The 24,715-nt window shown below is 45.5% G+C and overlaps 1 protein-coding gene across 1 annotated transcript in view; it reads left to right on the top strand.

Annotated features, from left to right (window-relative positions):
- The first annotated feature begins 12,273 nt into the window (after positions 1-12,273).
- Positions 12,274-24,715, top strand: part of TTC14 (tetratricopeptide repeat domain 14) — a 30,433-nt gene continuing 17,991 nt past the window's right edge. Inside the window, exons 1-5 of the mRNA XM_044291345.1 lie at positions 12,274-12,473; positions 15,477-15,601; positions 19,967-20,166; positions 20,255-20,339; positions 22,021-22,150. Coding sequence (XP_044147280.1) covers positions 12,283-12,473; positions 15,477-15,601; positions 19,967-20,166; positions 20,255-20,339; positions 22,021-22,150 — 731 coding nt within the window. The 5' untranslated portion in view covers positions 12,274-12,282. The remainder of the gene's footprint in view (positions 12,474-15,476; positions 15,602-19,966; positions 20,167-20,254; positions 20,340-22,020; positions 22,151-24,715) is intronic.

Below are 24,715 nucleotides of genomic sequence, written 5' to 3'. Positions count from 1 at the left end.
CGCGCACACAGGCGCGCGCGCTCACAGGAACGGCAGGTAAGCGAGTGGATCTGCAGCCTGTCAGCGGCGATCGCTCGCTGGCAGGCTGGAGATGTGATTTTTTTAACCCCTAACAGGTATATTAGACGCTGTTTTGATAACAGCGTCTAATATACCTGCTACCTGGTCCTCTGGTGGTCCCTTTTGTTTGGATCGACCACCAGAGGACACAGGTAGCTGTGTAAAGTACCACAAAACACCACTACACTACACTACACCCCCCCCCCCCTGTCACTTAACCTGCCAAACAAAGGGTTCGCCCCGGGTGCCAAATGCTCTAGGTACGCCCCTGCCCCCATCAGACCTCTGTATCAGACCACCATTCCTCCTTAAACATCAGATCAGACCCCTATCATACCCCAGTTCCTCCTCAGACTAGATCCCCAAGCTCCATTAGACAAAAAAAAATATGTATTTATCTCTTCTGCTCTGAACTGCGTTGACACTCAACGATCGCTGGTCTTCCGCAGACCCACTGTAACGGGGAGCAGGCGACGCGCTTCCTCCTTGCGTCCTTGTCTCCATGGGGACCAGGGGGCACGCTGAGGAGGTGTGCGCGGACGGCATCCTCCTAGCTGAAAGAGGTGAAAGAGCACAATTTATCCGCGCTCAGATGGTTTGGGCTGGACTTTGGTCACGTGATGCTGGCCACGTCATGTGACCTACTTGTTTTGCTATTTAAAAAGGCAGCCTACTGGCCACAGGTTGCCTATGAATGGTCTTGCTACCCTCACCAGCATTTTCATATTGTGCCTTCTGTGTGTTCTGGACCTCTGCTCTGTTTTTCACCTCGACCTTGTGACCTCCGTGGTATTGACGTTACCTCTTGGCTTCTGACTCTGGACTGTGTTTTGACTTCGTTATCAGATTGCTCCCTGTGTACCTGCGTGACCTCCTGGCTTTGACTTTGGCTTGTCTGACTCTGTTACCGTACTTCTGTTATCTTCTTAGGCCCCTGCACATAACTAAGCGAGGGACTGCTGCCAAGTTGTACGCCGTTGGTTAGTACGGGCCGTGCAAGTAGGCAGGGACAGAGGTCGGGTGGAGTTTAGGGCTGCACTTATCCCTACCCTCTGTCGTGACAGATTCACAGGCCTTACCTATACCATGGACCCTATGCAAGTCCTCACGGACCAGGTACATAGTCTCGCCCAAATGGTGCAGGATTTGGCGGAGAGGCTACAGCAGCAGGAATTGCACCAGGCCCCACCTGTAGTGGCCTCCTTCGCTCAAAATCTTGAACCTCATGTCAAACTGCCTGACCATTTTTCAGGGAATAAGAAGTATTTCCTGACATTTAAAGAAAGCTGCTTTATTTTTGTTTATGTCCACATTCTTCGGGTTCTGAACAGCAAAGGGTAGGCATTATCATGTCTTTTCTGCAGGGAGATCCGCAAGAATGGGCCTACTCCTTTCCCGTGGACTCCCCCTGCCTAACTACTGGTAAAGCATTTTTTCAGGCCTTAGGGGTACTCTATGACGAACCTGATAGGTCGACGGTAGCAGAGTCCCAGTTAAAGTCGCTTTGTCAGGGGGACAGACCTGTTGAGGAGTAATGCACCCAATTCCAGAGATGGTGTGTTTCCTCTGGCTGGAATGACCCAGCACTTAGGTGTCAATTCAGGACTGGACTCTCCGATAAACTGAAGGACATGTTGGTCTGTTATCCCACCCCTGACACTTAAGCACTTTAGAACAGACTATGACCCTAGCTGTCAAACTAGATCGATGTATTAGGGAAAGACGGCGAGAACTCCTGACTTTTCCACAGGTGGTGGTCAAAACGGACTCTTCACCCTTGAGAGTCAAGTTGGAAAGTAACCCAGAAGAACCCATGCAACTTGGGATAACCAGGAGGGATCTTAGACGTCAAAAGGGTGCCTGTTTCTACTGCGAAGAATCTGATCACTGGGGACGTCTTTGCCCCAAAATTCCTCCCTCCAAGAGATTCTCCAGGCCTGATGATCAGAAGGATAAGGTGCTCCCAGAGGTAGTAAAATAAAAAGTATTGTTTCCAGTGATTATTTCTTTGGGCATTTGTAAAGGGTCTGGGAAGGCGTTTGTTGATTCTGGGTCCGCCTCTAATTTTATCAACTATAATTTTTCCTTGTCATTGGGATTACCTATTTTGTCTCTTCCCAAGCCTATACACATTATAGCTATTGATTCCACTCCTTTGGTGGGCGGTACTGTCGAATATTGTACGCCTGAGGTAACCTTGACTGTGGGGGTTAGTCATATAGAGAGTTGTTCCTTTTTTATATTAAAACATTTACCCGTGGAAGTAGTTTTGGGCATGCCCTGGCTTCAAATTCATAATCCAATTATCAACTGGTCCACGAGTGAATTAGAGAAATGGGGTCAAAAGTGTGAGTCATGCTGTTTACCGGTTTTTCAAGCTGGAATCGCTTCTGAATCAAATAACCTGTCCCCTTAGATCAGGGACTTCGGTGATGTGTTTTCCAAGTCTGATGCCGAGTTCCTTCCCCCTCATAAACCGTATGATTGTGCTATCAAACTTATTCCAGGATAAAAGTACCCTAAGGGTCGTATTTATAATCTATCTGGCCCTGACCGGAGGTCTATTAGACACTATCGGAAGGAAAGTTTACAAAAAGGTCATATTAGACCTTCGGTTTCCCCCATAGGGGCAGGATTTTTCTTTGTTGAAAAAAAATATGGTGGATTAAGACTTTGTATTGATTACCGAGATTTAAACAAAATTACTATAAAAAATCAATTTTTTGCCGTTGATTCCAGAACTGTTTATTCAGGTCCTTGGAGCCCAATGGTTCACTAAACTCGACCTCAGGGAAGCATATAATCTCATTCGTATCAAGGAGGGGGATGAGTAGAAAACTGCTTTTAGTACCCCTGAGGAGCATTATGAATATCTAGTGATGCCATTTGGTTTAAGCAATGCTCCAGCGATTTTCCAGAATTTTGTCAATGATATTTTCAGGCAATTTATTGGAAAATTCTTGATAATTTATTTAGACGATATTTTGATTTATTCATCCGATTGGGATTCTCATGTTAGACAAACTAGACAGGTACTAGAGGTTCTTTAAGAAAACCAACTATTTGCTAAAGGTGAAAAATGAATATTTAGGGTGCAGTAAATGTAGTTTTTGGGGTATGTTCTCACTCCCCAATCCTTTAAGATGGATCCAGGGAAGGTGCAGGCGATTCTGGAATGGGTGAGGCCCTCCTCTCTAAAAGCGTTACGTTTTTAGTTTTTTTCCAATTACTACCAGAAATGTATTAAACAAATTTCGGTTGTCGTTAAGTCTCTCACTGACCTAACTAGAAAGGGAGCGGATTTAGTGAATTGGTCTCCCGAAGCCACTAAGGCTTTTGAAACACTCAAGAGATGTTTTATTAACGCTCCTATTTCGGTCCAACCTGACCAAGAGAAGCCTTTTGTGGTCGAGGTCGACAGCTCCAAGGATGAGGTAGGAGCGGTACTCTCCCAGGGGTCATCAACTTTCACGAACTTGAGACCGTGCGCATTTTTCTCTCGTAAGTTCTCTCCTACCGAGAGAAGTTAAAAGGCTTGTGCCAGCAAGCGGGCGTGTCTTTCTCTGAAGGAGGGTCACATCGTGCCATGTGTTTAGAAGGACCTGCAATCAGCTGACATCACTGCCCTCCATGTGACTACAGCAAAGGACTAATCATCACCCAAAGGAACAGTCATCTACCAGGTAACTGACTTGTACTCTGTGTAATCCTGTTTGTACCATATTACCTGTATTTGTAACTTCAGACCACTGTATATATTCCTTATGTATATTGTGTTATCTAGTGTGCCCTTAAGGCAATTAAATATATAATTTAATCTTGTGCTGTCTTGTATCTCAATCACGAATCCCAACGTCCGTGTTTCGGCCTGGTTATAAGCTACCGTGGGTTGGTTTCTCACCCTATATAAAATCCTGTTAGCAGACCGGCCTTTTATCAAACGAGAAGCTGGTGCCAGATTTCCCGGGCTGAGGAAGCACTGTTTCACTGGGGCAGTCACCAGGCTCCCTCAGCTTGTTGCCTCTCTGTGCCCTTGTGGACAGGAGGAGTCGGTGTAAACTGTACCAAGCTGACCTTACATGCTCCTTCGGGAGAGCGTAACGTCACGTCTTGGTAACCACTGACCATACCGTATCTTGTGAGCTTGATGTAGTCGAAGTCTGACGTCAGTCGGGACATGAGGGGTATGGTATTCCTCACACCAGGATACTGAAAAGGTCTCCAGGACAGGACGATCAGAGACACAGGCTTAGCAGTAGGCTACTACTAAACATAAATGTGTACTGATGGAGATTTAGGGATGTGCGACTAGTGGTAAGGTAATCTTTTTATGTAGCGGTACAGTGGTCCCCCAGAATGAATTCTACCTGTGGGCCCTTGTCACCCCAGTCCGACACTGCACCTGCAAGTGCTACTTCCTAATGCTCTATGCAGTCAGGACACGTACATGCTGATGACCATGCTTCCATAATGGAAGCCCTACATTTCCCCCCCCCCCCGCCCCCTGCTTTTGGGGGGGGGGGGGATGTGCTTCGTACACACGGTGTACATTAAGTGTTTTTTTTCATGTGGAAATTCAGCATTATAATACAGTACCAGCTAAGTATAAAGGATGTTACTCATCAGTGTGGACCCACTGCGTCAACTAACAGGTTTGGCTTTGGGCTAAATCATAAGGGCATTATTTCTGCACTCCTCTGGTATTCACTATTTAGCCCCTGTACAGGGATCCGGACTTCGCTGCAGAGGGCAGTCCCAGTATAGTTGACAGCTGACTTATTGTGCACCAGGAGCTCAGGATAACAAAAAATGCACCAAAACCACAGGTGTGGTCTGAACAGTCACTTAGACTTGATTGCTGAGGTTCAGGAAGCACACAGGAAGTATAGATGAATGCAGACACAGGATATACTGGCTAGCAGGGTGATACACAGGCAGGAATCCAAAATACAAACAAAACTGAAAGTGCAGAATCACACATGCAGGGCGGGTCAGGACTGGAGACACACTGGATACAGAGGCAAGAGATAACACAGATGAATCACTATAGCACTAGACCACAATACGCCTTTGCTGGTCACCAAGGAACCTTGACGCTCAGGCACCCTCTGCCTGGAGAGGGCCATTGGCTGGAGAAGTATAAGCAAGCGCGCTCACTGGCCCTTTAAGAGGTCGGAGATGAGCGTGTGCACCATAAGGCCTCTTTCACACGGGCGTCACGGATTTTGTCTGTAATTGCATTCCGTTGTTCAGTTTTTCCACGCGAGTGCAAAGCGTTTTAATGTGTTTTGCACGCGCGTGATAAAAAACTGAATGGACTTCTTCACTGAAGTTCGGGTTTGGGTTCGGTGTTCTGTAGATTTTAATATTTTCCATTATAACATGGTTATAATTGTAAATAATAGCATTCTTTAATACAGAATGCTAAGTAAAATGCCCCTTGGGGGTTAAAAAATGATTTAAAAAAATTACTCACCTCATCCACTTGATCGCGCAGCCGTTATCGTCTTCTTTCTTATTCTTGCAGGACCTACAAAAGGACCTGCGCTGACGTCATCGCGCTCACCACGTGGTGAGCGTGGTGACGTCAGCACAGGTCCTGATGAATGAAAATAGACCTGCGCTGACGTCATCACGCTCACCACGTGGTGAGCGTGGTGACGTCAGCGCAGGTCCTGCTAAATTAAGATAGAAGGATCTTTTATCTTCATTCAGCAGGACCTGTGCTGACGTCACCACGCTCACCAGGCATGCTCAACCTGCGGCCCTCCAGCTGTTGGAAAACTACAACTCCCAGCATGCCCTAATAGCTATAGGCTATTCAAGCAAGCTGGGAGTTGGTTTTGCAACAGCTAGAGGGCTGCTGGTTAGGGCATTCTATGTTAAGTCGGTCTGTATTGTTATTGGCCATGTCGTATTGCTGGTGCTACAAAGCCATTAACAACACAGACCAACTAAACAGTGCCGTCCTCATTACTTTAATTAACCACTTCAACCCCCCTAGCTGAAACCCCCTTAATGACCAGGCCACTTTTTACACTTCTGCACTACACTACTTTCACCGTTTATTGCTCGGTCATGCAACTTACCACCCAAAGGAATTTTACCTCCTTTTCTTCTCACTAATAGAGCTTTCATTTGGTGGTATTTCATTGCTGCTGACATTTTTACTTTTTTTGTTATTAATCGAAATTTTACGATTTTTTTGCAAAGAATTTTCACTTTCAGCTGTAAAATTTTGCAAAAAAAAATGACATCCAGTTATAAATTTTTCGCTAAATTTATTGTTCTACATGTCTTTGATAAAAATAATGGTTTGGGTAAAAGTTATAGCGTTTACAAACTATGGTACAAAAATGTGAATTTCCGCTTTTTGAAGCAGCTCTGACTTTCTGAGCACCTGTCATGTTTCCTGAGGTTCTACAATGCCCAGACAGTAGAAAACCCCCACAAATGACCCCATTTCGGAAAGTAGACACCCTAAGGTATTCGCTGATGGGCATAGTGAGTTCATAGAACTTTTTATTTTTTGTTACAAGTTAGCGGAAAATGATGATTTTCTTTTTTTTTTCTTACAAAGTCTCATATTCCACTAACTTGTGACAAAAAATAAAAACTTCCATGAACTCACTATGCCCATCACAAAATACCTTGGGGTGTCTTCTTTCCAAAATGGGGTCACTTGTGGGGTAGTTATACTGCGTTGGCATTTTAGGGGCCCATATGCATGAGAAGTAGTTTGCAATCAAAATCTGTAAAAAATGACCAGTGAAATCCGAAAGGTGCACTTTGGAATGTGTGCCCCTTTGCCCACCTAGGCTGCAATAAAGTGTCACACATATGGTATCGCCGTACTCAGGAGAAGTTGGGGAATGTGTTTTGGGGTGTCATTTTAGATATACCCATGCTGGGTGAGATAAATATCTTGGTCAAATGCCAACTTTGTATAAAAAAAATGGGAAAAATTGTCTTTTGCCAAGATATTTCTCTCACCCAGCATGGGTATATGTAAAATGACACCCCAAAACACATTCCCCAACTTCTCCTGAGTACGGCGATACCACATGCGCAAAGGTGCCCAAATTCCCTTTAGGAGGGCATTTTTATGCATTTGGATCCCAGACTTCTTCTCACGCTTTAGGGCCCCTAAAAAGCCAGGGCAGTATAAATACCCCACATGTGACCCCATTTTGGAAAGAAGACACCCCAAGGTATTCAATGAGGGGCCTGGCGAGTGCATAGAAATTTTCTTTTTTGGCATAAGTTAGCGGAAAAAGATTTTTTTTATTTTTTTTTCTCACAAAGTCTCACTTTCCGCTAACTTTCAATCTTTCATGGACTCAATATGCCCCTCAGCGAATACCTTGGGGTGTCTTCTTTCCAAAATGGGGTCAGTTGTGGGGTGTTTGTACTGCCCTGGCATTTGAGGGTCTCCGCAATCATTACATGTATGGCCAGCATTAGGAGTTTCTGCTATTCTCCTTATATTGAGCATACAGGTAATGAGATTTTTTTTTTCCGTTCAGCCTCTGGGCTGAAAGAAAAAAATGAACGGCACAGATTTCTTCATCCGCATTGATCAATGTGGATGAAAAAATCTCTGCCCAAAAAAAAAAGTAGGGGAAAGGCGTCTGCCAGGACATAGGAGCTCCGCCCAACATCCATACCCACTTAGCTCGTATGCCCTGGCAAACCAGATTTCTCCATTCACATCAATCGATGTGGATGAATAAATCATTGCCGGGATTTTTTTTTTTATATATACAAAGTGTTTGCCAAAGCATAGGAACACCGCCTCCTCCTCAGCTCATATGCCTCGGCAAACGTATCTTTTACTGCAGAGGAGAAATCTCGTCTTGCAGCGCCGCATACACCGACTTGTGTGTAATCTGACAGCAGCGCAATGCTTCTGTCAGAATGCACATCAGTGCTGCAGCTAGTCAATCGGTTGGTCCACCTGGAAGGTAAAAAAAAAAAAAAAGAAAAGAAAAAACCAGGCCGCAATTATTTTATTAACTTTTGAACAGAACATATAAACTTTAACTATTTGAACTGAACATTAACCTTTTTGCTTACTGGTGATTTTTTTTTTGTTTTTTACCTTTATAGGACAAACCTCTCCTTCCCCATGGGACAATGTGCAAAGCGCAAATCGCCCAAAGATGTGACGAAGTGCGTTATGCACTTTGTCCCAGGTGAAAGGAGAGGTTTGCAGCAGCTCTGTGTGAATGGGCCCTAATAGCCCATGTGTGCCTGTCCTGGTGAGATGTGATGCCTATGCTAGGTGTACCTGTGTGTGGTACGTCCGGAAACACTCCCCTAAGCATAGGGCAGGGTGGTCAGGGCAGTCAGGACAGAAATAGCGGGTGTCACGCCTTATTCCACTCCTGCTACAGACACAACATCTTTTTCGGGGTGACGGTTGGGTTGAGGTACCGGCAACGATATTGGGGAAATGTCACTCGTGTAGACGGCTAACTACATTGGTGGATGGGGCCACGGAACCTCCTGGGTACAGGAGGTTCTCGATGATCTCTTCCTGAATTTTGAGGAAGGATCGTGTTCTCCCAGCCTTACTGTAGAGATCAAAACTATTATACAGAGCCAATTGAATCAAATATACAGACACCTTCTTATACCAGCGTCTGGTTCTGCGGGAAACTAAATACGGAGACAACATCTGGTCATTGAAGTCCACCCCTCCCATGTGAAGGTTATAGTCGTGGACTGAGAGGGGCTTTTCAATGACACGGGTTGCTCGCTCAATTTGTATTGTCGTGTCTGCGTGAATGGAGGAGAGCATGTAAACGTCACGCTTGTCTTTCCATTTCACCGCGAGCAGTTCTTCGTTACACAAGGCAGCCCTCTCCCCCCTTGCAAGACGGGGGGCAACGAGCCGTTGGGGGAAGCCCGCGCGACTAGTTCGCGCGGTGCCACAGCAGCCAGTCTGTTCTAGAAACAAACGCCTGAAGAGGGCCACACTTGTGTAGAAATTGTCCACATAAAGATGGTACCCCTTGCCGAATAAGGGTGAAACCAAGTCCCAGACTGTCTTCTCACTGCTCCCCAGGTAGTCAGGGCAACCAACCGGCTCCAGGGTCTGATCTTTTCCCTCATAGACACGAAATTTGTGGGTATAGCCTGTGGCCCTTTCACAGAGCTTATACAATTTGACCCCATACCGGGCGCGCTTGCTTGGGATGTATTGTTTGAAGCCAAGGCGCCCGGTAAAATGTATTAGGGACTCGTCTACGCAGATGTTTTGCTCTGGGGTATACAAATCTGCAAATTTCTGGTTGAAATGGTCTATGAGGGGCCAAATTTTGTGGAGCCGGTCAAAAGCAGGGTGGCCTCTGGGACGGGAGGTGGTGTTGTCGCTAAAGTGCAGGAAACGCAGGATGGCCTCAAAACGTGTCCTGGACATAGCAGCAGAGAACATGGGCATGTGATGAATTGGGTTCGTGGACCAATATGACCGCAATTCATGCTTTTTGGTTAGACCCATGTTGAGGAGAAGGCCCAGAAAAGTTTTAATTTCGGAAAGTTGGACTGGTTTCCACCAGAAAGGCTCGGCATAATAGCTTCCCGGGTTGGCGGTTATAAATTGTGTGGCATACCGGTTTGTTTCGGCCACAACTATGTCCAAGAGCTCCGCAGTCAAGAACAGCTCAAAAAATCCCAGGGCCGAACCGATCTGAGCTGTCCCAACCCGAACTCCAGACTGGGCGGTGAAAGGGGGAACTACAGGTGCGGCTGAAGTTGGGGACTGCCAATCAGGGTTTGCCAGCACCTCAGGGATTCTAGGGGGTCTACGGGCCCGTCTTTGCGGTGGCTGCTACGGGGTAACTACTGCACGTGCCACCGTACCAGCTTCAACTGCCCTTCTGGTGCTCGCCACTTCACCAGGTTGTACGGCAGTGCTGGTACTAGGTCCAGGGAGGGCTGCGCTGCTGGTGTATGCCTCACCACGTAATCCAACAGCGCCAGCCCCACTCTGCTGCCCTTGAAGCGGATCCTGCGCAACCTGTGGTCTAGCGACACGGGGCCGGGTACGTCTGGTGCTATCAGGGACCTAAACCTTCTCGTCCGAACTTTGGGTCAGAGTGCCACTGCTTTCTACAGGTTCATATTCTGACCCACTAGATTCGTCAGATGAGGGTTCCCATTCCTCATCCGACTGGGTCAGAAGCCTGTAGGCCTCTTCAGAAGAATACCCCCTGTTTGACATTTGGGCAACTAAATTTAGGGGTATTCCCTGAGACTACCCAAGAAAAAAAGCAAGCCTGTCTTACAAATGGGAGGCTAGCGAAGTACCGGAGGCCGCTGCGGTTGATAAAAAATATCAAAACTGATTTTTTTATCGCCGCAGCGCGTGTAAAGTGAATGTGCAGTGAACAAAAAAAAAATTTTTGGGGTCACTGCGGCGGGGCGGGTGTGGGCGAACGATCAGGCCTGATCGGGCGAACACTGCGTTTTGGGTGGAGGGCGAACTAAAGTGACACTAATACTATTATAGATCTGACTGTGATCAGTTTTGATCACTTACAGATACTATAAAAGTACAAATGCTGATTAGCGATACGCTAATCAGCGAATAACGGACTGCGGTGCGGTGGGCTGGGCACTAACTGATCCCTAAACTACCTAACCAAGGGACCTAAACTATCCTAAAACCTAACGGTCAATACCAGTGAAAATAAAAAGTGACAGTTTACACTGATCACTTTTTTCCTTTCACTAGTGATTGACAGGGGCGATCAAAGGGGTGATCAAAGGGTTAATTGGGGTGCAGGGGGTGATCTGGGGCTAAAGTGTAGTGTTGGTGATACTCACTGTGAAGCCTGCTCCTCTGCTGGATCCAACCGACCAAAAGGACCAGCAGAGGAGCAGGCAGCCATATAACAGATCATATTTACTAATATGATCTGTTATCTGGCTCTTGATTGGATTTTTTTTAAAATCATCAGCTTGCCAGCCGCGATCATTGGCTGGCAAGCTGATGACGCGACCCCCCTTGAAGAAAATGCTGGCCCGCATTGCGCATGTGCGGGCCGGCTAAGCGCGTCATCACGTATATGCATCAGTCTGCCTGCAGCTGCCGCCTCCGGACCGCGGATCTGCGTTCGGCGGTCCGGAGGCGGTTAAAGGGGTTGTCCGTGTTCAGAGCTGAACCCGGACATACCTCCACTTTCACCCAGGCAGCCCCCCCCCCTGACTTGAGCATTGGAGCAGTTCATGCTCCGATGCTCTCCTTTGCCCTGCGCTAAATCACGCAGGGCAAAGGCATTTTCAGGAGTTCCGGTGACGAACTGGGCTCTCCATAGGGCTGCCAGGAAGCCCGGTAACGTCACCGGCACTGATGGGCTGGCTTTAGCACTGTCCTAGCCAGTAAAACGTCTAGGGCAGCGCTGAAGCATGCCCATCAGAGCCGATGACGTCACCGAACACACTGCTGGGTACAAGCCTCCGCCCGGCATCGTGTTATTGTAAACAATAGAGCCCTTGCCCTGTGCGATCTAGCGAAGGGCAATGGAGTGCATCGGAGCATGAGATGCTTCGATGGTAACATCAGGGGTGCTGTCTGGGTTAAATTATGGGTATGTCCGGGTTCAGCTCTGAACCCGGGCAACCCCTTTAAAGGGGTATTCCGAGCCAAGCGCGGCACTTGGCTTCCTCCGGCACATCAATAGAAATGAATGGAGTGGAGGCGCGCATTTCCATCTAACTGCTCCATCCATTTCAGGGGGGCTCCACGGGGTATGGGGTCCCCCATTACCCTGATCAGATAGTTATCCCTTATTCAACTTCCCTATAGAATCTGCATGTTTTATATGTGCTTTTAGTTGAGGATTTCCCCCTGTGGATTGCAAAGGATATAAGCGGTTATAAAAATCCACACCGCGGGCCAATTTGTGCCCAGCTTTTTTTTATGCAGAATGTGCATAGGAAATGAAAGGTGGGATCTGATTGGTTGCAATGGGGACTTTCCATCAGGTTTGATAAATCTCCCTAAAATGCTATTTCCTACACACAGCAGTTTGTAGGTTACTTAGAGGTACTGTTTATAGGAGTGCTTTCTTATCAAGGGCTGATTTACAGAGCTATAAGGACTATACATGAGAAGAGGTGACGCTTCAGACCTTGCAGTCAGCACCGCCCTCCTCTCTCTCACTCCCACTGAGAAGGACGGCGCAGTCACGTGGCGCGCCTAGGTCCGGTCACATGGCGATGACGTCACACCCTCGCCCGGACCCCAGTGTGTTATGTGTGGTGGTGGTCATGGACAAGGACCTGGTGCGGCAGAGCCTCAGTTACCACGGTCCTACTCTGCTGTCCTTGGTAAAGAGTGAGCAGCATGAGCACGCCGGCTTCAGGCAGCTGCTGGGGGAGCTCTCCAAGTGGCCGCAGTACAGGTAATCCCCGGAGACGGTGGTTCCTCTGCCATCCATTGCTGGCTAAACTTTACTCCCCTGTGTGGAGCTGTTCCTGTGTTGTGTCACAACGATTCTGCCAGTGGGCTAAACATAGAACTTCCCTGTAACTCAGAGATTAGCAGGTGACAACTCTGGGAGTCCCTCATCTGTTTGCACCCTACAATGGATTTAAAGGGGATGTCCATCATCTAAAAGATTTTAGGGGTGGCCAGGCATGGCCTAAAAACAACAGCGCATCTTGCCCCCTGTGTACAGGCATGTTACCACTGGCGCCACACAGTGACGTGTGGAGGACGGTACGGGACCCCTGAGAGCCAGACAGGTAGAAGTAGGTTGATGTTGACCAGCAGGTTTGTTTCCCAGACACGGCCATACGCGGTTTACTCCATATTCTTACTGCCCATACATGCTCAATGGACAAAAGATCTTTCTTCCATCAGACGAAAAATATTAAAGGGGTTGTCAGGGTTCAGAGCTGAACCCGGACATACCCTTATTTTCACCCAGGCAGCCCCCCTGAGGCTAACAGAGCATCTCGTGCTCCAATGCGCTCCCTTGCCCTGCGCTAGATCGCGCAGGGCAAGGGCTCTTTTGTTTATCATAACTCACTGCCGGGCGGAGGCTTCTGCCCAGCAGTGTTGAGCGGGCTTTAGTGCTGCCCTAGCCGTTTTACTGGCTAGGGCAGAGCTAAATCCTGCCCATCAGTTCTAGTGACGTCACTTGGCTTCCTGGTGGCCCCATGGAGAGCCCGGTACGTCACCGGAACTCCTAAAAATGCCTTTGTCCTGCGCGATTTAGCGCAGGGCAAAGGACAGCATCGGTGCATGAACTGTTCCCATGCTCATGTCGGGGGGGGGGGGGGGGGGGCTGCCTGGGTGAAAATGGAGGTATGTCCGGGTTCAGAGCTCTGAACCCGGAAAATCCCTTTAAACATGAGCTCTTCGTTTTCAGACAATAACGCTTTGTCATTGGTTGGCTAAAATTGTTAATTTCACCCAATGAATGTTCGTTTTGGGTTACATTTGTCCGTTTTGATCAACTTTAGGGTTCATTCACACAATTGTATTTCTGGTTCCGCATCTGTTCCCCAATTTTGTGGAACTGGTGAGGACCCATTCATTTCAATGGGGCAGCAAAAGATATGGACAGCGGACCGTGTGCTGTCCGCATCCGTAGTTCCGTTCCGCTGCTTCAGGAAAAAGATAGAGCATGTCCTATTCTTGGCCGCAATCGCTGGCCATGTGTGGGATCACACAGCCGGTATCCGTGTTTTACGGATCTGCAATTTGGGGACTGCAAAACTCTTGTGGTCATGTGAATGTGCCCTAGACTAATTTGTATGGCCACCTTAAAGGGAACCTGTCACCTCTACTATGCTACCCTCGCTGAGCGTTTCTAAATGTTCATTGTGTTACCCTAAACATATAAATTACACTTTTTTAATTTCATTTGCAGACAAATTCAATAAGTATTATGCATTTTTGTACTTCCTGCTTTTTATGCAAATTAACATAAGTCATATCTTACTTGTGTGACCAGAGAAGAGTCATATTTTCAAGCTCTGACTCATCTCAGGTTAAAATTTGCATATGTATCAAATCGGTTTTCATAAACAATAAAAGCACACAGAGCTATGGGGACTGGGTATTGTGGATGTGCTAGCGGTCATCTAGCAACCCATGTCCTCAGCTCTATACCCAAAATCCTGGTGACAGGTTCCCTTTAAAAGGGTTTTCTGAGACTTTAATACTGATGACCTATCCTCAGGATAGGTCATCAGTAGGGTTGCATCAGGTATCGAATTTTCAATACCCAATTTATACTTTTATGCCAGTATCGATTCGGTACCGGGATTTGCGTTGTTATGATACTAGGCTGCGCTGCTGCCTCCCTCCTATGATGCGGCCGCCACTGAAACCAATGAAAAGAGCGGGCTCTGAGGCTGCCCGCACCACTGCTACCAGTGAATGTGCGGCTTAGTAAAGCACGAGGAGGGACGGGGAGGGAATAAACTGCTGCGCCGTCTGAGCTAGTAAGGGCGAGGCGCTGGCTAGGGTTGAGGGCCCCTTGCGAGGCGCTGGCTAGGGTTGAGGGCCCCTTGCGAGGCGCTGGCTAGGGTTGAGGGCCCCTTGCGAGGGTTGAGGGCAACAAAAAAAAACACAGGCAGCTAGTAGAGCATATCAGCTCTGTACACAAAACAGGATTCTATATTGTTAATAAAGACCAATTGAAAAAATAATTTTTAGCTCAAAATAAATATAATGCAATAATAAAATAAAATTGCCCCCAAAGGTGTACATAGCCTTTAAGGATCTGTCATATTGAATCTTGCCTTGCCCTTCGAGAGAGAGATCAGCAGTGCCAGAGGTGTGTTGACACAGCTTATCTAAGGCCTCTTGCCAACGAACGTAAGGGGCCCGTGCCCGTTCAAGTGAATGGGTCCGCGATCCGCATGCGGCTACCCACGGTCGGTGCTCGTGCATTGTGGACCACAGCATGGGCACGGAGCCCTTACGTTTGTGGGCAAGAGGCCTTATTTCAATGAAAAACCATCACATATATGCAGCTTGATTTCAGGGGGAAGTATTATGGCCCGGTGCGGAAGCTGTATACATAGTCCCAGCATCAGGAGTGGATCCTCTTCTGTAAGAGCAGGAAAACCCTGACAGGCCGATGGTATCTAAGCCTGTCCTTGGCTAATATGCACATCCTGCACTGGGCCACAATACACTTGTGTGACACAGGCGTGCAATTTTGTTGGTGAAAGAAAATAACAAGGTGCCCGCAGCTGTGTGAGGTCAATGCCAGACTACCACCCCCCACAGCTCAGCCTCCTGGACCGTCAGGTTCACGCAGCACAGTTTTAATAGCAAAGATGAAGCTTTCCTCTATTATTTCTCATTTAGAACCCACTCCTCGTTTTAACTTGCACTGACTGGACTTCATCTATCAGTTTTACCACATTTTTATGTCTTCTCGCAGGAAGGAAAGGAATCTCGACAACATTGAAGTTCAGCAGTTTATTGCAAGGAAGGCAGATCTGCTCTTTGCTCTTTCATGGAAATCTAATGTTCGAGAAAAAGCAGAATCGCAGGAATCATCAGAAGGTATGTTCATGTTTGATACATTTTCCCCTGAGCTGCTTTTAGCCTATAAGCATAGAAGAATGCCCTGCCATAGATTACATTTTCTTGCACATGAATCTATGGTGTATGAACCTTATTGTATTTGAAGGCTTATTCCCATCTTAGTTGTTCGTGGAGATCGGAATAACCAGGGGTGCTGGGGGCTCTCCATCATCCAGCTGACTGCTATACTGTATGCATGGCTCAAATTCCTTTGTAAGGGAATTGCAGAAACAGTGTGTCAGAGCCCGCTTGGCTGTTTCCTTAAAGGGGTATTCCCATCACAGACAATGCCCCCATTGTCTGATAGGTGCGGGACCCGCACCTACAATGAGAACGAAGCGGGGAAAGGAATGGAGGGCGCAATGCGCATGCCCAGCCCCCCTTTATTCATTTCTATGGGGCCGCCGAAAATAGCCGAGCCATAGCTCGGCTATTTCAGTCTGCCCCATAGAAATGAATGGGAGCAGGGGCCGCGCGTGTGCGGTGCCCTCCTATTCACTTCTATGGGAGCAGCACTTGGTGGACAGACCCCAGGAAATCCGGGGTCCTCCAGCCACAGCTCTCCCCGCTCTATTCTTGTTGTAGGTACAGGTCCCAGAGGTGGGACCTGCACCTATCAGACAATGGGGGCATATCCTAGCGATATGCCCCCATTGTCTGTGATGGGAATACCCCTTTAACCAAGTCCACTGTGTATTGAACGGCATGGATGGGGATAACCGTTTGAGGTTTATGCTATGAAATCAGCTTATCTACAGGGTAGGAAAAAAGCATCTGAGCTATGGTGGTCCAAATACTAGGACCCCCACCAATTATAAGGGCAGTCCCATGTGTAGGTATGAATGGAACAGCATGTTTAGCCTGTGTGCTGCTGCTGCATTTCATCTGTATGGGACTACTGGAGAGGGATAGGTTGCATGGGACCGCTGTCCTCATAATCAGTATGGGTCCCATAGGTCGGATCCCCACAGATCAGACACTTCTCATATACTATGATTGGGGGATAAGTGGACTTCATGGCACAACCCCTTTAAAGGGGTGTTCTGATATTTTAATATTGATGGCCTATCCTTCAATATCAGATAGGCTGAGGTTATACAACTTGCTCTGGTGCCGAAACTACACAGCTCCCACCACTGTAGTAGATGGTGCTGGTTACTGCAGCACTGCTTCCACTTAAAGGGATCCTGTCACCATGAAAATGCTAAATAATCTGCAAGCAGCATGTTATAGAGCAGGAGATGCTGAGCAGATATTATAGTTTTGTGAGAAAAGATTCAGTAAAACTTGTATTTCATTCATTTATATTCCTCCTGATTCTGGGCTGGGAAGTCACTGAAAAGGTCCTATGAGTGATTGACAGCCTTCCCTCTATGACTGTGTATACATAGCTGCCAATCACTGATGGGACCACCTCTTGGACTTTAAAGCCCAGAATGAGCAGAGATATAAATGAATAAAATAAGTTATACTGAAAATTGTGCGACAAAACTATATATCAGTCTTCTGCTTCTCCTGCTCTATAACATGTTGCTTCACCCAGCTCAATGTGACTTGTTCCTTTTTAAGCTTTTGGAGAGCTGTTCTGCAGTAACCGGCTTTGTCCACTATATGATAGAGGGAGCTATGTAGTTCATGCGCCAGTGCCAATTGTGTGAAGGCAGCCCAACGAGTGTTTAAAGTGACTGCATCAATCAAGTATAAATTAATGTTCCGTTTTTATTTGGTAGAAGTTTTGGAGATTCTGTCCCATGAATAGTAACAAGTGTGATATCCCCACCTTTTTCTTTGTATCCCTTAACTCCTTGCTGCAGTTGAGGTAATAGTATGTTGGTGGCCTTAGGTAGTTGGTGAACCTTGATGGGAGGATACCTGTAATACAGCTACACTCCTGCTAAAGCTCTCTTGAGCTTGATTCAGGTACTGTTCAAGATGGTTGACCCCCCCCTTGTTGATGTGATCGCATAACTGTACAGTCATTCTGGGGAGTCTCTGGTAGATGCCTGGCATATCAGTGTATCGTTCCTTATCTTCTAGTCAAAAACCTATGACAAGCATAATGTACCTAGGGATTACCTACAGTCAGGTCCATAAATATTGGGACATCAACACGATTGTAACATTTTTGGCTCTATACACCACCACAATGGATTTGACATGAAACTAACAAGATGTGCTTTAACTGCAGACTGTCCGCTTTAATTTGAGGGTATTTACATCCAAATCAGGTGAACGGTGTAGGAATTACAACAGTTTGCATATGTGCCTCCCACTTGTTAAGGGACCAAAAGTAATGGGGCAATTGGCTTCTCAGCTGTTCCATGGACAGGTGTGTGCTATTCCCTCGTTATCCCAATTGCGATGAGCATTTAAAAGGTCCAGAATTCATTTTAAGTGTGTTATTTGCATTTGGAATCTGTTGCTGTCAACTCTTAAGATGAGATCCAAAGAGCGATCACTATCAGTGAAGCAAGCCATCATTAGGCTGGAAAAACTAAACAAACCCTTCAGAAGGATGGCAAATACATTAGGCGTGGCCAAAACAACAGTTTGGAACATTCTTAAAAAGAAGGAAGGCACCGGTGAGCTCAGCAACACCAAAAGACCCGGAAGTCCACGGAGAACAACTGGTGGATGACCGAAGAGTTCTTTACCTGGTGAAGAAAACACCCTTCACAACAGTTGGCCAGATCAAGAACACTCTCCAGGAGGTAGGTGTATGTGTGTCAAAGTCAACAATCAAGAGAATACTTCACCAGAGTAAATACAGAGGGTTCACCACAAGATGTAAACCATTGGTGAGCCTCAAAAACAGGAAGGCCAGATTAGAGTTTGCCAAACAACATCTAAAAAAGCCTTCACAGTTCTGGCACAACATCCTATGGACAGATGACACAAAGATCAACTTGTGCCAGAGTGATGAGAAGAAAAGAAACTGCTCATGATCCTAAGCATACCACCTCATCAGTGAAGCATGGTGGTGGTAATGTCATGGCGTGGGCATGTATGGCTGCCAATGGAACTGGTTCTCTTGTATTTATTAATGAAGTGAGTGCTGACAAAAGCAGCAGGATGAATTCTGAAGTGTCTCGGGCAATATTATCTGCTCATATTCCGCCAAATGCTTCAGAACTCATTGGACGGCGCTTCACAGTGCAGATGGACAATGACCCAAAGCAAACTGCAAAAGCAACCAAAGAGTTTTTTTAAGGGAAAGAAGTGGAATGTTATGCAATGGCCAAGTCAATCACAAAACCTGAATCCGATTGAGCATGCATTTCACTTGCTGAAGACAAAACTGAAGGGAAAATGCCCCAAGAACAAGCAGGAACTGAAGACAGTTGCAGTAGAGGCCTGGCAGAGCATCACCAGGGATGAAACCCAGCGTCTGGTGATGTCTATGCGTTCCAGACTTCAGGCTGTAATTGACTGCAAAAGATTTGCAACCAAGTATTAAAAAGTGAATGTTTGATTTATGATGATTATTCTGTCCCATTACTTTTGGTCCCTTAACAAGTGGGAGGCACATATGCAAACTGTTGTAATTCCTACACAGTTCACCTGATTTGGATGTAAATACCCTCAAATTAAATCTGACAGTCTGCAGTTAAAGCACATCTTGTTCGTTTCATTTCGATTCCATTGTGGTGGTGTATAGAGCCAAAAATGTTAGATTTGTGTCGATGTCCCAATATTTATGGACCTGACTGTACATGTGGTTGACTTAAATGGGTATTCCCATCACATACAATGGGGGCATATCACTAGGATATGCCCCCATTGTCTGATGGGTGCGGGTCCCACCTCTGGAACCTGCACCTACAACGAGAATGGAGCAGGAAGAGCTGTGGCTGGAGGACCCTGGATTTCCCAAGGTCGGTCCACCACCAAGCGCTGCTCCAATAGAAGTGAATAGGAGGGCACCGCACACGCGCGGCCCCTGCTCCCATTCATTTCTATGTAGCAGACTGAAATAGCCGAGATAGCGCTCGGCTATTTTCGGCGGCCCCATAGACATGAATGGAGAGCTGTGCATGCGCAGTGCGCCCTTAGTTCAATTCCCCGCCTCGTTCGCATTGTGGGTGTGGGTCCCAGAGGTGGGTTCCGCACCTATCAGACAATGAGGGCATATCCTAGCGATATGCCCCATTGTCTGATGTGGCAAAACCTCTTTAAAATTGAAGGATTTTGCCAGTGCTGCCCTCTTTATGATTTTGGTAGCAGTATAGATAGATAGATTAATGAACTGATTGCAGCAGTTTAGGCTACATTGTTTTCTAACTAGACTGTCCACGTTATGTCTTCTGAGATCTGCAGCTAACAGTTCTGTATTTTGCCCTGCAGGTTGTTATGCGGTCATGCCCCCTTTGGAGCAGTTCATGGAGGTCCCCAGTGGTCAGAAAAGTGAATTGTTCTTTAGAGATGTTGAACGCGGGGACGTTGTTGTTGGGAAAATAACTTCAATTCGTGATTTTGGATTCTTCATGGTGCTGATCTCCATGGGCAGTGGCATTTTGAGAGACATCGAACCATTAGAAATAAGTGTAGGTATTTATGCCGCTATGTTCCACGCTGTTTAATTGACCGTGTACACTTACCTATATATTATTATTTTTTTTTTCCTTTAATCAGGCATTGTGTCCTCTTAGAGATGTGCCTTCTCAGACTAACCGTGGTGATCCGTTATCATACTATCAAATTGGCGATCTAATTCAAGGTAATGTCACAACTTCTACTTTATACTCATGTAGGGTATAAGTACATGGTGAATTTAGGAAAGCTTTATTCACATGGATATATTGCGGCTGTGTGTATAAGTCTGTTGTATGTTACGGATCTGTCTTCTCCCTGAAGCAGTGCTTCTAATGGAGAATACCTCCATACATACAAGGTCTAAAAAAACTGGTACAGTCGAGGGCTCTGGAACCTCAGTAGGAGCCTTAGTGTGGCACCATACAAAACAGAGCTGTAACGCAGCTGTGTGCATGAGGCCAAAGGCTATTCTCATTTCACACAAATTCTAAGGGGAAGATGTATTAAACTGGTGTAAAGTAGAACTGGCTTAGTTGCCCTTAGCAACCAATCAGAGTCCACCTTTCATTTTCCAAGGGAGCTTTGAAAAGTGATATCTGATTGGTTGCTATTGGCACCAGTTTTGATAAATCTCCACCTAAGTATTTTGCATGGCTCTGTAATGTGTCTTTGTCTGCCTGGAGCCTAAATCGGAGTCTTTAGAATTCATATAGATCTGCCAGGCAGCTCAATAGCTAAGGATCTTTGTACATTGCATTGTCTCATTCTGAGAGAGAGAGACCGAGAGAGAGAGACCGAGAGACCGCATCCTGATGGAGACTAAAGGACACAAATGAATTCTCTGAATGTGTGTGAACATGGCCTAGTTGATTGTATACTCAGACTTTGTTTGTCTAAATAACATTGAACTAAGTAGTGAAATGGCTTTCACTGACCAGCCCCAAAACTACAATTTGAGTGGCATAATCAGTAACCACTTGTGCTGTATGTACAACCCCCAACTCCAAAAGGTTGGGGCACTGTGTAAAATGGAAATAAAAACAATGCAAAGATTTGCAAAACTCAGACTTTATCCACAATACATCATAGAACTCCAATCGGATATACAGGGATTTGCAGTACAGGATCAGGTCAGTTTTTAATGCGGAGCCGCCCGAGGGCCCGTAGATCATAAGCATCCAATATTACCCATCAGCCTTGTGCGTATATATGGATTTCTCCAGATTGTCTGACATTATGTTCCGTAGATAGTGGGATATTTAAAGTCTTCACAATTGTACATTAAGGACCATTTCTGAAATTGTGTCACAATTTTAGACGCATTTTTTCGCAGATAGGTGCATCTCTGTTCATCTTGACTTCTGGGAGACTGTCTCTCTATCTCTATCATGCTCTTTTATTTATACCCAGCCATGTGAGTAGTAAATTGCTCATCCATCTGTTTTCTTTAAGTATCACTTATTTTTTTTCAACCTTTTGTTGCCCCGTCCCAACTTTCTAGAGATGCATTGCTGCCATCAAGTTGTAAATTATTATTATTATTATTTTATTTTTTATTTTTTTTGGGGGGGGGGGGGGGTTCTCCATGAAACGATAACATGTCTCACTTTCAACATCTGATGTGTTCTATGAGTATTGTGAATAACATGTGAGTCTGAGATTTGCAAATCATTGCATTTATTTTACACAGCGACTTAACTTGGGGTTGTCAGTAAATCCTTGCCTCACTTTACATCATAGCGCCTTCAGAACAGGTATCGCACCTACTTCCATTCTGCTAGATACCAGCTCGGAATCGGCTCCACTGTTTGTATCATGTTCTGACTGTTATCAGATGTTATGTGGTTTCATTCAATCTCTTGTAGCTGCTGTAAAGGACGTTGACCGTTACAATGAAAAGATCACGCTTTCCTTGCATAAGTCTTCACTTCCAAGTCATCTGTCCCATTTAAAGCTTGGTGTTCTCAGCTCTGAAGACATGCCAGACTACTACAAGTATGATCAGGACTTTAATTTTATTTTTTATTTAATTTTTTTCACATTTTGTCTCTAAGGCTCTGTTACTCCATTATTGCCAAAGAAAGTGTTATCAGGTTTTCCATCAGACATGCTGATATTTTTCACTGCAGGAATGGTGCAGTCTGCAGCATTATTCTTGGCATCAAAAATATGGAATGCCTGAAGGACCCAATTAAAGAAGCCTTGTCACCACCAGTGATGAGCGGCAGGGGCAATATTCGAATTTGCAATATTTTGCCAATATTCGTGATATGTTCGCGAGTTTGTGATCTTCAGTCATTATTTTCTTGATCGCGCAAATCGGCAATCTGAAAATTTGCTATAAAAATTTGCGGTCAACACTACTCCTAAAGTATATTGCAGCCTTCTCATTGGCCCAGAAGCAGTGAGGAATCATTGGTACTGATGAAAAAAAATCTAGAATCTTCGCGATTATGAAGATATACCAATATAGTCTAGATATTTGCGAATTCTCGTAGTGCCAATATTCGTGATTAGAATATTCGCAATCAACACTAGTCACCACAAAATGCAATCTGAAAGCAGCATGTTATAGTGCAGTAGAAGCTGACCAGATTGAGATATAGATATATATTTATATTATATACTGAATCTTTTCCCATAATCATCTTATATCTTTGCAGGAGAGTGGGGTTATTGGTGACTGATAGCTTTTTGTGTATGTGTGCATACAGAGATAGCTGTCAGTCATTGATAGCACCTCCCTCCTGTACAGATAGGAAGTGAAAAAAGCTAACGTATAAATTTATAGATGAAATTACAGGATTTACTGAATCTTTTCCACAAAAATATATATCAATCCGCTCAGCTTCTCCTGCTTTGTAACATGGTGCTTTCATATTGCACTGCGTTTTGTGGTGACGGTACCATTTTGCTACCAGCGCTGTACATGTACAGTGCACATGCAGCGGGCGTCATGGCTGGCAGGTCTCTGCTGTTTCAAACAGCAGAGACCTGCAGCTAATTACCTCGACCGTCAATTATGGGATTGCGCTAATTAAAGCATTAAGATGCTTTGAGAGATCAAATGCGCATTAATTACTGTGATGCCGTACAAGGAATAGGCATCGCAGTGCGCATGCGCCGGCCGACGGACTGAGTGCGCAGGGGCGGGATCTCGGCGAAACAAGAAGTAAGTAGATGGACGGGCAGAGGGAAAGAATGGGCAGGGGGAAGCGAAAATAAGGCTGAGCTAGCGGGGCACCTACGAGGGTAACGCCGCCCCTGGGCACTTGCGAGCCCTCATTTGCATATGCTACTAAGTTGTTTTTTGCCAGTTTTATAAGTCCAGGATTGCTCATAAATGTAACGTTTTTATTAACTGTAAGGCTGCTAGAAAGCTATGGGAAGGGTTAAAAAGGTGACTTTGATTACAGACTCCCTTTAAAGACTGTGAACACCTTCGGAGGCAATTTTTGTTATGATTGCATTTTACTTATTTTGGGCTTAAAGTTGTTTTTTCAGTTAAAAATTTTCAACAGTTTCTGTCCAATATTTTCTTTTATTGTATTTGCAGAATATCTTGCTCCCGTTTTTCAAAGAATCCATCAGGCAGCTGTATTTGATGTGTAGCACTCATCTCTGAACTCCTGACGACTCATAAACACTATAGCTAAATTCTTATCGGAATATGGCTTAAATGAGTGCTTATGAGCTATCTGTCTGCAGATACAATTAAAGTGAAGGCTGTAGAACAGAAACTGTTAATAAAGACAAATTGAAAAGATGATTTTTAGCCCGAAATGCAATGATATAAATTGCTGCGAAGGTGTACATAGCCTTTAATGTGCGATTTGGCATATAAACCAAAGCAAACCTGTACTTTATAATATGGTGTGACTAACTTTTGTTTTCTAACCTGTTCAAGACCAGACAAATTTGTTTTGAATTTTAATTTATTTTTACATTCCTATTTTTTTTAAAGCACGCAGTGGTGCTAAAAATCTTTTTTTTTTTTTCTTCTTAAGGTGTCCTTTTTCCATTAAAGGGGTATTCCAGGATCAGGATATTGATGGCCAATGTCTAGCACAGGCCTTCAGTATCAGATTAGTGAGGGGGGAACTCCACTCACCCACACTGATCAACTACAGTATTTGAAGGGCCCACATCATTTTTTTTCAAGCACTCTTCATTGTCTACCTGCACACCATCTACATTGTTACAGTAGTGAAGGGTAATTACAGCTCCCTCTTTTTCACTTGAAAATAAGGAAGCTGTCATTGCCCTGCATGGTGGTAAACAATATCTCTGACAGCTGGCTCCCTTCTTGGAACAGCTAGATATCCATACAGCTGCAAACTGAGCCAGGAAATTCAGCAAAGAGTAGCTGGGCAAACTGCTAATAAAAAACAGCCACCTATCAACTGATATGAGTTGAAGATGTATCATTAAAGACCAAAACCACATGTCCATTAACCCCTTCCTGACACATGACCTACTATTACGTCATGGAAGCCACTGCGTTCCCGCAATTTGACGTAATAATACGTCATGGTGATCGGGCGGGCACCAATGCGATGT

Source organism: Bufo gargarizans, chromosome 4 (assembly GCF_014858855.1).
Source record: "Bufo gargarizans isolate SCDJY-AF-19 chromosome 4, ASM1485885v1, whole genome shotgun sequence".
Taxonomy (NCBI): domain Eukaryota; kingdom Metazoa; phylum Chordata; class Amphibia; order Anura; family Bufonidae; genus Bufo; species Bufo gargarizans.
The sequence above is the reverse complement of the archived record's forward strand: the minus strand, read 5'-3'. Positions and strand labels throughout refer to the sequence as shown.